General features: G+C 37.3%; 1 protein-coding gene across 1 annotated transcript in view; it reads left to right on the top strand.

Moving 5' to 3' along the window:
* Positions 1–10,816: 10,816 nt before the first annotated feature.
* Positions 10,817–14,219, top strand: part of LOC121327500 — a 39,431-nt gene continuing 36,028 nt past the window's right edge. The window contains exons 1-6 of the mRNA XM_041271570.1: positions 10,817–10,856; positions 11,178–11,255; positions 11,625–11,693; positions 12,093–12,145; positions 12,361–12,498; positions 13,048–13,159. Of these exons, the coding sequence (XP_041127504.1) occupies positions 10,817–10,856; positions 11,178–11,255; positions 11,625–11,693; positions 12,093–12,145; positions 12,361–12,498; positions 13,048–13,159 (490 nt within the window). The remainder of the gene's footprint in view (positions 10,857–11,177; positions 11,256–11,624; positions 11,694–12,092; positions 12,146–12,360; positions 12,499–13,047; positions 13,160–14,219) is intronic.

The following is a 14,219-nucleotide window of genomic DNA, read 5'->3' as shown; positions in this document are numbered from 1 at the left end:
TTTTTTTTTTTTTTTTATATAAGTGCAGTGTCCAGCTCTTATACTTTCTCATCAAAACAAATGTATTTTATGGAATCATTTTAAAACATAACAATATATTTTTTAAAAGGAATGTTGTATCATAGTACAATGTTAAACTAGTATTTTAAAATATATTTTCTATTTTTGAATAAAAAGCCACTGGAAACCTGTCCCTAGTTTTCAATGTCATTACCATAACAGACGATGTGTTGCCCCCTAGTGAAAAGTTGCCTTAGGCCACCCCTTTGAGCTTGTGAGCATGAAAAGAGATTGTATAATTTCCAACAGGTGAGCAGATCAGTTTCAAACATTTATTTAAAAGAAATCTTCCCAATAGTACTCAAAGAAATGAAAGGAGTTATTTACAAACCGCTAACCAAGATCATGCAGAAGTCTCTTGACACAAGAGTTGTACCGACAGACTGGAGAATTGCAAACGTAATACCGAGCCACAAAAAGGGAAACAAAACTGAACAAGGTAACTACAGACCAATAAGCCTGAATTCTATTATATGTAAACTATAATAAGATCCAAAATAGAAAATTACCTATATGGCAACAGTATCCTGGGAGACAGTCAGCATGGTTTTATAAAAGGGAGATCATGTCTAACTAACCTGCTTGACTTTTTCAACTTGAAAAAAGAAACAAGGACCAGGGGTCACAAATGGAGATTAGATAAAAGGGCATTCAGAACAGAAAATAGGAGGCACATTTTTAATACAGCTCCTAATTCTCTCTGTACTTCTAACTCACCTCACCTCTGGGCTTTAAGTGCATCCTCTAAATACCCTGCTGCACAGGCAGTGCTCATTGTGACCCTCATTATCATGACTGCAGCTCATTATTTGCCCATGTTGAGTAATTTCATTGCTTATAAGTTTACATAGGCTATAGTGCAAAATAAGTGCAATTTGGATTTTGCAGCCACAATTGTTTGCACTACGACTATCCATGCATCAGCCCCATTGTGTTTTAAAGTTTTCCTGTTTCCAATAAAACCTATTTTGGAATCTGTGCAGTGTCATTATAAATGGTTTATTTTTACATATGTATTTAAAATCTTTAAGTGACAAGCTGTCATTGCCGTAAAAAAATAAAATAGTTTGGTTTACTTTTAATCATTGCTAACGTATTTCTTAATTAAAAATATCAATACAAAACCTGATAAAAGTGCCAAAACTAAGTTTAACTTTAATTTTATTAGTGAATAAATTTGAAAATCAAAGTTTTGATTTGATCTTTTGAAAAATAAAAGAAATATTTTCACTAATGTGTAATTATTTTGATGAAAAAATACTTAGTATTAAGGATCAAATTCCACAAAATGATTTTGAGCTGTGTGTGCCCAAAAACAATCGAAACAGAATTACATTATTTTTCTCTGATTAAATAAAATAGTTATGCACATTAAATCGTCTACGTGTCTCTTAGATCCTATACCAACAAATCTCTTGAAGGAGGTGTTTAGTAAGCTATCCAATGATGTCCTTCATATAGTTAATAGCTCTTTGTCATCAGGAAGGTTTCCTTCTTCTTTAAAAACCGCCTTAGTGAAACCTTTACTTAAGCAATCAAATCTGGATAGTTCAGTTCTATGTAATTTTAGACCTATTTCAAACCTTCCTTTTTTATCAAAGGTACTTGAAAAAGTCATTTTTAAACAAATTAATAGTTTCCTTGGAAATAATAACATCTTTGAGAAATTTCAATCAGGATGTCACGCTAACCATAGCACTGAGAGTGCGCTTGTCAAAGTGATAAATGATCTACGTATAAGTACAGATTCTAAGTGTTTATCTGTACTGATTCTTTTAGATCTGAGTGCTGCTTTTGATACTGTGGATAAAAAGATTTTAATTAATCGTCTTAGAGAATGGGTGGGCCTTTCTGGTAGTGTCCTTAACTGGTTCATATCCTATTTAATGAATAGACAGTATTTTGTTGCCTTAGGAGAATTTCCATCTGGACTAGCTAATATTACATGTGGTGTTCCGCAGGGCTCCATTCTTGGTCCCATGTTATTCTCTTTATACATGCTGCCACTCGGGGAGGTTATTTGTAAACATAGGGTGAATTTCCACAGCTATGCAGATGACACACAGATTTACATATCTGTTAAACAATGTGACACAACATCTATCGATGCCCTTTTCAAATACCTAGCCGATATTAGAAGGTGGATGTCTCAGAATTTCTTACAGTTAAATTCAGATAATACAGAAGTCTTACTTTTAGGCTCTAATCAACAGATGGACTTGACAAATATTGATCTAGGTACGCTAAAATCAAATGTAAAATCTGAAGTGAAAAACCTAGGGGTTATTTTTGATTCAGCACTTTTCTTTGAAACACATATAAAATACATTACCAGAGCGTCCTTCTATCATTTAAGAAACATTGCAAAAGTTAGATAATTCTTGTCCTTGGATGATGCAAAGAAATTAGTTCATGCTTTTATTTTTTCTAGGTTAGATTACTGTAACGCCTTATTTTCTGGACTTACAAGTCATGCTATATCATGCCTACAGCTATGCAAAATGCTGCTGCTAGAATGCTAACTAGAACAAAAAAAAGGGCTCACATTACGCCTGTGTTGGAGATTAAAGTCCCTGCTAGTGGTACATTTCTAAGGTCTGGATTTTTTCATAGAATAATATACAGATACAAATTGCAAGGAAAGAGAGTTTAGTCACCTAGTGAAAAAGCCAGTACAAGTTCTCTCACAGTAATACCAGGAGTCTGGTGTTATGGCTCCTATAGAACAGAGGGGAAGCACCCCCACTAAATCCTGTCCTGTGGTTTCAGTACCATGTGCAAGTGAGCTGATTAATTTGCTTCATAAAAGATGGACTGCCTTCACTGGTCCCACAAACACTCCTCCTGTAATGTGCAGTGCTGTGGGTTTTGATGTACTACTGTTATGGATTCTGACCCCTACCCCTGAAACAAGTTTAAATGCTGGTTCTTTTGTAGAGTGGTCAAGATGGTCAATTGGGAAGTGTTTGTCTCCCTCACGTTACAATCCAATTAAGAAAATTATGTAACTTTCAATTCCAGTATAACATGTTCCATAACTTTTCCTTGTTGGCCTTCTTGAATGATGTGTTTTTCCTTTGTTCCTGTAATTGACTTTGTGATACAATTGATCTCAAAACTTGTGAACTGTCAAGTTTGGTCTTTAAGGATTCCAATGATTCATCACCAACAATATGACTAGTTGACCCATTCCATACCCTCACCGCTTTATGTGTAAAGAAATGTCTTATATTGTCAGTCCTAAGACTATCTTCAATTAATTTCCAGCTGTGTCCTCTGGTCCTGGTTCTGTGCTGTGTGTGCAATGTTGGTTGGGGTTAATTTTGACAACACCTTTTAAGATTATAAGACTTCAATCAAGTTTCCCTAATTTGTATTTTATAATTTAGTTCCTTCAATCTATGAAAGTTGTATATAGCATGCATGAATTCTCCAACTGTTTTTGAAAGAGTGACTCAGTTACGTCAAAAATGAAGGTTTATTAAAGACTGTGATGCACATGTGCTGGAATATTAATAAGGAACAGATGCCTAATTTAAATAATTCTCAAAAATAAGAAATACATTTCTAAATGTGTGTATGTCCCTGTTCTTGAATATGCAAATGGCTAGAATGCAGCAGTCATTCAAGACCATGAGAGACAACACGAAAAAGCTTACCAGCAGTGACTGAGTAGGGCAGCGAGAATTTCTCATCCACTAAACTTCCCCATGTTGCTTTGTGAGTCTTGTCAATGTTCTGAAAAATGTATTAAAAAAAACCCCAAAGATTTATATATATATATTCTGTAATACCAGGTATTCTGGTAAATAATAATAATAATAATAACCCTTGCATATATGTTCAGTGGTGGTGTAGGATTGTGTGAAATGTCCTTTACTACATGTTAAAGTTTCTAATGTCCTTCCAGGTTTCCTGGTAATTGAAGTTATTCAACTGTCTAAGATGTTAAGATCATTAGATGAATATGCTGAGCAATGTAATATCATTCAGTAGGTTCCACAATATGAGGCTGTATGAAATCCATAGATCAGTAATTGGGAGTCATGGTTGTTTCTCCAGGCAGAATAAAAGATGGAGAAAAACAACCTATATTGGACCGAAATGTATGAGAAATATAAGATATTTTTTGCCACAACTATCCCACATATTTCAGCACCATTACAATTATTTTTTCTAAACAGCTCTATATACTCTAATATTACATTATATAGAATAAGAACAAAATTTGTTCCACTTTTTGACTGCCCATCTCTCCTAATATACCTATATTAGGAGAGATGGGCAGTTGTCGAGACAAGAAATGAAACTTTGCATACTTGGTATTGATATGGGATTGATGTGTACTAGGAAATACATTTTCAATTCAGTAGCAGTGGTATTATTTTTTAATATAAATTGATATATATAATTACCTTATGTAGAGCGACAGGATCCAAATTCACCATTAATGCCATGTTTTAATATATAAAATAAAACAGACATTTGTGAAGTCAGTCCTATGGGTAAAGAAAAATAGTAAACGTGTAACTATATGCAGTAAAGCGAATGCACTGTTTAAACAGTGGGTGGGCTCATTAAAAAAATATATATATTGGCACAGTAAAAAAAAGAAATGCACAATAAATATATACACAAGGAAAAGTTATTTGCACACATGCTTGGTGGTGAATACAGAATATTCATAAAAACACACGGCTGATTTACATCATGATCTTAAGCACACACCAGCTGCCAGTTAAGTTACACTTTTATCAAACATTTTGCAAATATTTTGCAACAGCTATAGCCAAAAGCTAGTCACCTAGTATTTTAGCATTGATACATACAAGTACAGTATTTCATGTAATTCTAATATGTTAACGTAACATTATTCAGCAGGTTTCATTTGACTTTATGAAGAAAAATTAGTTAATTCTGTAGGTTGATGCAAAATGTTTTGATAATAGCTGTACAGGTAAATTACACAAACAAAGAATACAAATAAAATAAAATATTATTTTGGGCAAGGTTCCTGGGTAGTCGGGAATGTCGAATGAAGATGGACAATAAGACTATCGTTAAAAAATAACTATATTGTAGCAAACCCGCTATAATCAAGAGTCGTCAAACAGGCATGCGGTTCCAAACAGCAGCTGTTTATTAGGCGCATCAGGATCACACAACAACTGGACAGCTTTCTCAGCACTTCTCTGAACACCACCAATACACTCCCATACACCACCATGCTCCACCCAGAGTAGCTTGCAGGCTTTCCTTAATTTAAACCCCCCCCCCCCCAGTATAAAACAGGTGCAACAATGTAATACAGAGAGAACCCTACTGTCCAATCAGTCTGTCTAATCCTTCCCCTAGTTCCTGCCAGGTTGCACCCAACGATTCTCTGAAACCCTTGAATCCTGTGAATTCTGGGTAGGGGTCACTGCTGGTACAGTATTGCATTCATAGCCCCGAACAGTGAAACACCCTGCTGCAAACAGAATCAGTCCCGTGTGCGTGCACAGCACAGCACACAATTTGCAGAGTGCACTGCAATACACAGTTCAACATAGGTGCACATAACAAAATCCCAGTGTCAGCCCTTAGTTACACAGACCCCTCACCCCCCCCCAGTCTTTGACAGGGAGTGAGCTGGCTGCCACCAGGGCTGTCTCCGGTAGGTTGGTGGCCGGCTTTGCCGCTGATGATACTACAGTCCCAGGGTCCATGACCACAACTGCTGGCTGGGGTTGCTGCAGTTGGATTTCACCCCCAGCTCTTTCCAGCGCTGGACTCACATCCGGTGCACTCTCCATGACAGAGAGACCACTGCCGATAATGCTGCTCCTGGCATAGGTGTCCTGGGAACTTGGTGGCCGTCCGCAAAGTCCTGGTCACGGTGGCACCATCAGATTGACAGGCATGGGACAGCTGGTGGTAGAGCTTGCCGGCCTTTGTTGGGTCACCTCGAGGGGTTTACTGTGGCCACAGTGGCCAGACCCCTCTGCAGGCAGCTGGTGGCGGTGTGCCACTGGGTCATTGGTTCTGACCGGGCTGATGATCCACTGGACCGGTCGGGCCCTGCTCGGGATACTGGAGTGCTCCAGCAGGAGTGGCTTTGTGGCCAGGCTTGGCGGACTGTCGGACATTTCTCTTCTGTCTGGCATGCACTGCCGCTTTTCGCTGGCTCCTCTTGTGACATCGCCCGCTCTGACTCTGCTCTCTGCTCTCTCACGTGCACTGCCTGAGTCCTTCTGCCTGTAGCTGCTCTGAGTAGGGGTCGTATCTGGTGCAGCATTGCTTGCATTGTCCTGGACAGTGAAACATCATGCTGCAGACAGAATCAATCCCACAGTGTCGTTCAACTGTCTGGCACACAATTACACTGCAATACACAGTTCAACACAAACATAAAGTCATGTAACAACATTTTATATAGTTAAAATATTAGAATATTATAATTCCTTGTGATCTACTGTATATCTTTCATACACATGTATATACAACAAAAACTTTGCTATTTACAGTTTTAGGCTTTTTGTGGATGCTGCTGTCTTTTCAATTGGTGAGCTCACCAACCCTTTAGAGGTGGTGAATTTGTTGATTCAATGTTGTGCCAGTGTAGCAAGGCAACAACTGTCATTACTAAGATTAGGAATGATTTTTAATGCAGTTGCTATTCATCTTTGAGTTTAGGTATCAACCCATACCATCACTGAAATAACTCAATTAATTTTGCCAACCTTTTTTCTATCATGATAAACAAGCATAACAATAAACCCTTACATGCCAGCTTCTGAGTATTCATTTGGCTAGAAAGAGTCCAGTTAGGTGCATTGTGGACCCTGTAGTCTCTTATCAAGTCCTTGTACAACAGTGCCGGCACACAAGTATGCAAAGGAAAATACATCAACAGGTAGTCTTTGTGCGGAAAAAAGTTAGGTTAACTGCAGTGCTGTTTAGTCGGTATGTGAGTGTAACATAATACAAAAATAATACAAAGATAAAATAGTACAGACTTGTCTGTTGCTTAATATTATTTTATACTTTATGGCTTTTCTAAATGTTTATTACTAGTAAACTAAACAGAGACGTTTGCATGTGTAAAGGTGAGCCTTAGTGTTAAAAAAAACCTGCCGGTTGCACACGTGTCCAGGAAAGAAATGGTTAATTGTGCAGGCTCACTAGACTGACAGGAAGGTGTTATGCGCTCAGGCTTCCTGTAACAGCTGCTTTCAGCTTGTGATTCTACTGTAGCACGAGAGCCAGTCATTCCTTTTTAAAGGTTGGAATGAGATGACAAGCAGAGCTGACCTAAAAGGGTTCCTGTGGGTGGGGGTTTTCTTCAGTGAGAAAAAAAAGTCCATTCAATTCTTTGGAATTTTTCCCTTTAATAAGAACCCAAAGAAATGTGTAGGTCTCTGATGTTCACTTTGACTTTTCAAGCATTCTTTCCTGTAATTGTAAATGCAGTACAGTGGAGGGGAGTTTTGAGTAGTTTTATATATACTCTGTAAAAATGCACACTAGGGTACGTGTGTTTTGTGGCTGCAATTATACAATGTAATTGTATAATTGCTACATTTTTGAAAAATAGCCATCCTTTTTCTGTGGATGTTTTCTCTATTTTACTCCAATCTACTTCTGTTAGTCTCTGTTTCATTCCTTCATAGTTTGCCTTTTTAAAATTATAAAGCTTAGCTTCAGTCGTACTTTTGGGGTTTTAAAAAGCACTTCAAATGAGATCATGTTGTGATCTAAATGCCCATGTTGAGGTAACTCAGGATCGTTAAACAATAACACACCATTCTGTAAGCACAATGACACATGTAAAGCTATTACATTTTTACTGAAACAGCCACTACAATGGAAAGTGTTTGAAGGTATTCCCATGTGTTACAACTTCTCTAACGAGCAGGTAATAAAGTAGTTATCTGAAAAAGGGTCTGGGAACATCCATGACACCAGAAATTTCCATGCATAAACTGATCATCACTAAAGGGGTTTGAAATTTAATTTGGTTTTTGTGTAGAAATTTCCGCATTTTGTCATGCAGAGCAAACATTTATTTAGATAACTTCACATATACAATGCTGATTTACGATTATCTGGCGTGTGTTTAAAAATTGGACACCACAGATTTAAAAAAAATCAGATCCAGCATCTGTTCGGACGTCCGGGTGCTGGGGCAGAGCCACAGGGTCATCTCATCCACCAGATGCTGGGCCACCCAGCGGGGTTGACTCTTGGGGGTCGCTAGTATTCCCTGAACTGGCAACGATGCGTCTCCTCTATGATGTCGAGCAGCTGGAGTATGGCTAACTTGACTAGGTCATAGTCCAGGGTTGCCTTGTGTGTCAGGATCTAATAGGCCTCCTGGGCTTCCTCAATCAAGTTGGGGCCTAGTTGGGTAGCCCACCACTTCTGAGGCCACCTGACCGCAGTTGACAGCCGCTCGAATGCCACCAGATAGGCCTCAGTGTCATTTTCCAGCAACATCTTTACCACTCCTAGTTTTGGGAGTACCACTGCTGGTTCTGTTGCTGGTTCCCTCCCAGGGCCAGCCAGAAACCTTGCGCTCATCCTCTGATGGTGGCATAAAACTTCCAGTGCTCCACCTGCTGTTGAGCCTCCCTCTGTTCTTACGCCTCTAACATTGCGGCTACTATACCCATGTCAATCCTTCTGGTCACAGTCCCTCTTCTGTCCACATGTGACTGGATGTGAGCTGTTAAAGTGCTGGTAAATTTTTGATAGGAATATCATCTATGTATTGTCTTCTCTGTGTATGTCTTTGAAGCAATAATGTAGAAGCAACAGATTTCATTCTACATTTTCTAGCAACATGTAGACTAGTGTCCCCTTGGCTTTAAGGTAACCTGGCCCTATCAAGAACACCACTTATTTAGTATCAGGGGAAAATAGCATGGACAACTTAAACTAGTGATGCCCTTTGAATTAATTAAGAGTTTCACTGAATAGTCCACTTGTGGATTTCAGTAAAGTCAGTTCTAAGTGTAAAGGGGAAAATAAGCTTTGAGAAAACAATGCATTCTGTAGTAAAACAATACTGCTGCTGCATGGGAGAAATCGTGCATAGAAATGAAGACTTGATAATAACAAATAATTCAAATGTTTAAAGGTTGTATAAACTACTTGTAATTAATACCTAAATCCCAAAGTGTTTGCTTGTATTTATTTTTATATTTTTAATAATGTTAGCTGTTGTCGTTTTTTTTTAATGGTGTTTGAGAAGATTGTAAGAATTAATGAATCTGGCTTTAAATGTGCATTATTTTAATAAGTCTATTTACTTTCATTTGCAACATGATTTTACAACAGCACCAAAGTCAAAACGAGGCCATGTAGAGTACCTTAAGCAAAACAAGCGGAAGTCAAGGCAGAAGTTGAAAGAGTGTTGGAGCAATATATTGACAATAATATTTGTAAAAAATGAATGCAGGAGAAATTAATATTAATAAAACAACACAGACAACTTAAACTACTCTGTGATGCCCAAGCAATTTATTAGAATAATTTAATAACAAACTTAAAAACCCCTTCATGTGTAAAATACCAGTTTGGAGGTAATACGTAAAGTGCAAATTCTCCTTATGAAAAAAAGACACTATAACTCACACACAGGGGTAAATCACACACACACACACACACACACACACACACACACACACACACACACACACACACACACACACACACACACACACACACACACACTTTTTAAGAACATGGTTATAGACTGTATATAATCACTCACAAAGGATGCCCAAGTCCAAAATGTTTTACTGTTTATTTCTTTATATTTTAACTACTGTTCTCTTGTCATTTTCTTCCTTCCTTTCTGTACGCCAAAGTTAAAGGTGGATTAGTTAGCACTTAATAAGCCTATTTACTTTAATTTGCATGTTATCATGCTTGCTTTTATTGTCTGCTATTTTATTACATTGTTTTGCATGGAATCAAGCCATGCGTTGTTCATAACTGAATGCTTTCTTGTTCCTTTAATACTTTCTACACCAGACCCTTCTCCACAGTACAAAGCTGCCTCCCCTTTTTAAAACATACATTAAAATATATTTTCATAGGTCCCCCAGTGGCTTACTTAATAAAGGCACTTAAGTGTGGGATGAGTCATGCAATCGGGATGTTTCAGGTTGCAATCCTGGACAGGCTAGAGAAGGACTGTGGTTCATTCACCTCACCATGTATCACTGATATCTTTATTTGTCCGGATACAATGTGCAATAATTTGCAATTTATTTTTGCATATTGTATATTTTTTATTGTTCCATATAATCATGAGTAGAAATCAGCACCTGGATGCCACCTGTCCAGTTTATGAGCCTTCCCAGATGTGCAGTGGACAGGTTGCTGTTCCACAGCTCTATAAAAGCACTCCGAAATCATGCACACTTTATACACCATTGAGCTTCTGAAGGCAAATCTGTAATCAGGTATGGTCTTTTTTTTTTTTTTTTTTTTTTTTAAATCTTATTTTTAACACTTATTATTTTTATCAGAATACATTTTCTTTGATTTGTATTTTAACTAAAGTGTTTATTCTATTTCACCCAGTTAACTCATGCTCTTACAGTAAAACATGACATTTAGTCAGTTCCATAAATCGTAACAATCACATACATTTGTTACAAAATAATTTAAGCATATGAAGAAAATGTATCAGTCAGTGCAGTATCTACAGTATGTATGCCCGTAATATTTAATGCCTCATCCTGTGGATGTTTTTTATTTCAGAATGATGAAGATAATTGTCCTACTGATGCTGGCTGTGGCAGGTAAAGTTTCTTGGTGTATACACCACCCTTTTCCTGACTGGAGGGTAGTGTGGGTGGATTGGACTCTATTGTACATTGACAGATATAGTGGAGGAAACGTTTGTCTGCTGGGCTTAGATGCTTGTGGTTTTATGACTAGCACCTTATTGTGTATTTTGAAAAAGCACCAAATAACAAAACAGAATATCTGTGATATAGATGATTGATAATGATGATGATGATGATGATGATGATGATGATGATGATGATGATGATGATGATGATGATGATGATGATGATGATGATGATGATGATGATGATGATGATGATGATGTTGTTCAGGTCTTACTGCCACACCAGGGTTAGCTCAGATCCAAACTGAGAAGGACGCTGGACACGATATGAGCGCTCTGAAAACTGGTGAGAATTATTTCATTATTTAATATCCACTCATACTGTAGGTGCTGTCTCCATGTATGTTTATAGAAATGAATAACAAAGGTTCACATCAACCTACAACAGGGATACTTACTATAGAGTAAGAAAGAAACACGAGTCATTGCCTGCCAAAAAATACAGTTTTCTCCCGAGACCCCCTGCCATCTTGCAGCCCTGCTAATGAACCTCAAAGGGGCGGCACACATCAGATCGCTGCTTCAGGATTATCAACTCCAAGTCAATCATATTAATACAACTATTATTACTACTGTTACTAGTACTATTACTGCAACTACTACTAACCATCTTGTTTTGATGATACTGCATGACCGGACATCACTGGTATTGAAGATCAGGATGGGATAGAGCTCAATATCACTGAAGATGCAGTGGATGAGGACAGATCCAACATGGCCAAAGGTATGAAAAGAGGAGGAATAGGGAATGATTTCAAAATGTGTACTTACTTTAAAAACACAGCTGCTAACTGATGACACACTCAGATACTAATGCATGGGTAACTTGTAATATTTTTCAATAGTGAACCAAACTATGTTTGTTTAGCAGAGATCGTATACCCTTTTTCCTCCAACCGGAAAGATTCTGGCTTATGAAACAGATTTCATTGTAAGAAAATATTAATCTAGCACCAGTTTCAGTAAGCCTGTTGATTTCTTTGGTTTGTTCAGCTCAGAGGTTGTCCTTGTGTGGCACTGTGGCAATAGAGTATGGTCAGCACCAAGTGGGTGCCTGATACTGTATTTGGGCAAATGTTAAGTCATTCTGGAAACGCTGAGCATGTCCTGTCTCTTTCTATAGCCAAAATCAGGTATCGCTTCTTCTCCATGAAAATGACATTCTATGATGCTGAGGTAAGTTCAGATCATTTAGTTTGTTGTTATAGAAAAAGGCAAATTAATTAATTAAAATCCATTGTTGTTTTACTTTGATATTCAAAAATCAATTCTCCCAGCTAAAAGCTAATTGAATTAAACTCCTATATTGCTTTTGTGAGTGCTTATCATCTCACACATATACATTTATACATATATCTATCGAATACATGTACAAATCTATTTTTCCCAAGATTTACTGCCAGACTAGATTCAATCAAGGACACCTTGCTGCAGTGACCAGTGCCTCCATAAATTACCAGCTTGCTAACTTGGTGTGCCATCTGTATGGTCATTGCACTCGTACCTTTGTGGGTGGGGAAAGATTGAAGGTCAGCCTTTTTTAATTTCTATTTTTTCATTTGTCTGTCTTTGTATAAGGAGCTCCTGTAACCCCCTTGCAGAACATTGTTGTACTCTTAATTAAACTGCAGCACTAACATGCTAAACAAGCAGAGACAAGTAGGGAACAAAATCTACAAACGTTTAGCTGTCTGTCCACAGGGCATTGTGGTATTGCTGAAAAATAAGAAACGGTAAGAGAAGCTTAATGCATTTAATGATAAACATTGTGACTGAAAGTCTTTATCAATTACATATTAAATGAAATTAGCTGCATAACAGATGCAACCCCTTCGAGATCTGTTGGAATTTGGAGATTGGCTTCTGATAAATGAGCAGGAAAAAGAGAGCCAGGGTGAGTTTTTGGTTGACCAGGCCTCCATTTACTTAAAAGCAAAAATAAAATGTATTATCTTTATACACCACTTAGTTAGATGTTTAAGTCTTTCAATTGGTTCTGCAAAATTTGGTTTGTCTTTCTAAGGCTTTCCCCAGTGTTGCATTTTGACTGTGACTGTTTTTCTGTGTGGGTCTTGTAGGGTTCTTACTTTAAGTGGACGGACGGATCCTCTTGGGAATATACAAACTGGTTGCCGCACGAGCCAAATAATGCTGGTGAAGAAGAAAACTGCATAGAACTATTCTACTTAGGTGAGCCCTGGAAGATGTTTTAAACTGTCAATAAATGGAGCTTTGACACATAGGTGGAACAAAGCACTTAGAAACACCTAAAAAACAGGCCTTAAAAAAAACTTTTGTGTTAAGACAGAAAATGACTTCACATAGTCTTATTTATTTACTAATTTAAACACCCCTAAAACTTACCAAATAACAACTGTACATTTCTCTATGAAACACTTTTCTGTTTTTAAGCAGTGGTGCATTTGTTGAAGACAAGTTTTGCCTGCTGTTATTTGGGGATAATTTGCATAATAAAAATATTAACCTTTTTTTATTGATTACTTTGGACTGCATTTGTTGTTTATAACCTGTTATGTAAGTTGATACATCATGGTTGCCCTGATCTCAACTACTATCAATAAAAGAGCCAGGCTGCTCCATATGAATCTGTTAAGACAAAAGCATGTCCTAATACTGCAGTGATGGGGAAAAAAAAAATATATCTCATTTTTTATTGTTTTCTTGCAGATGATAGCAGATGGAATGATGTCTCTTGTGATGAGAAAAAGTCATTCATCTGTTCATATATGGCATGATGTTAGACTAAAGAAACTGGTCCATTGTGTTTGTTTTCATTCAATGATGTTCCTCTGGCTTGTTGTCATCTTAATCATCTTGACTTGGTACAAGTTACCCCACGTACAGGCCCCATTCACAAAGTTAAATGAACTTAAGTTTTGTGATTAATTCTTTCATGATTTGCAGCATGTGGACTCAATTATGTACCCGTACTAAACTTCTTATCTAATGTCTTTCTCTATCTAATAAACCTATATTGATGCAACCTCACAAACATTTTGTAAGAGTCGTTTATCTTGTGGTTTTATGACTTAGAGGGTCTTTGTTTTCTCAATAAAAAAGAAAAGGAAATTGAACAATATTTTCAAAAATGCCAATTACATTTTTAAAGACTGACAATATATGATTAGGTCAAAGGGGGGAAACTGACAAAACATTTAATTATCATTAACATCAATTATTTTGAAAGAAGAAACACGCCTATAACACCCAGGGGTGTTCTGTTACTGTG

The sequence above is a fragment of the Polyodon spathula genome, chromosome 15 (assembly GCF_017654505.1).
Source record: "Polyodon spathula isolate WHYD16114869_AA chromosome 15, ASM1765450v1, whole genome shotgun sequence".
NCBI classification, from domain to species: Eukaryota; Metazoa; Chordata; class Actinopteri; order Acipenseriformes; family Polyodontidae; genus Polyodon; species Polyodon spathula.
Note: the sequence above shows the minus strand (reverse complement) of the source record. Positions and strands in the feature narration are given on the sequence as shown.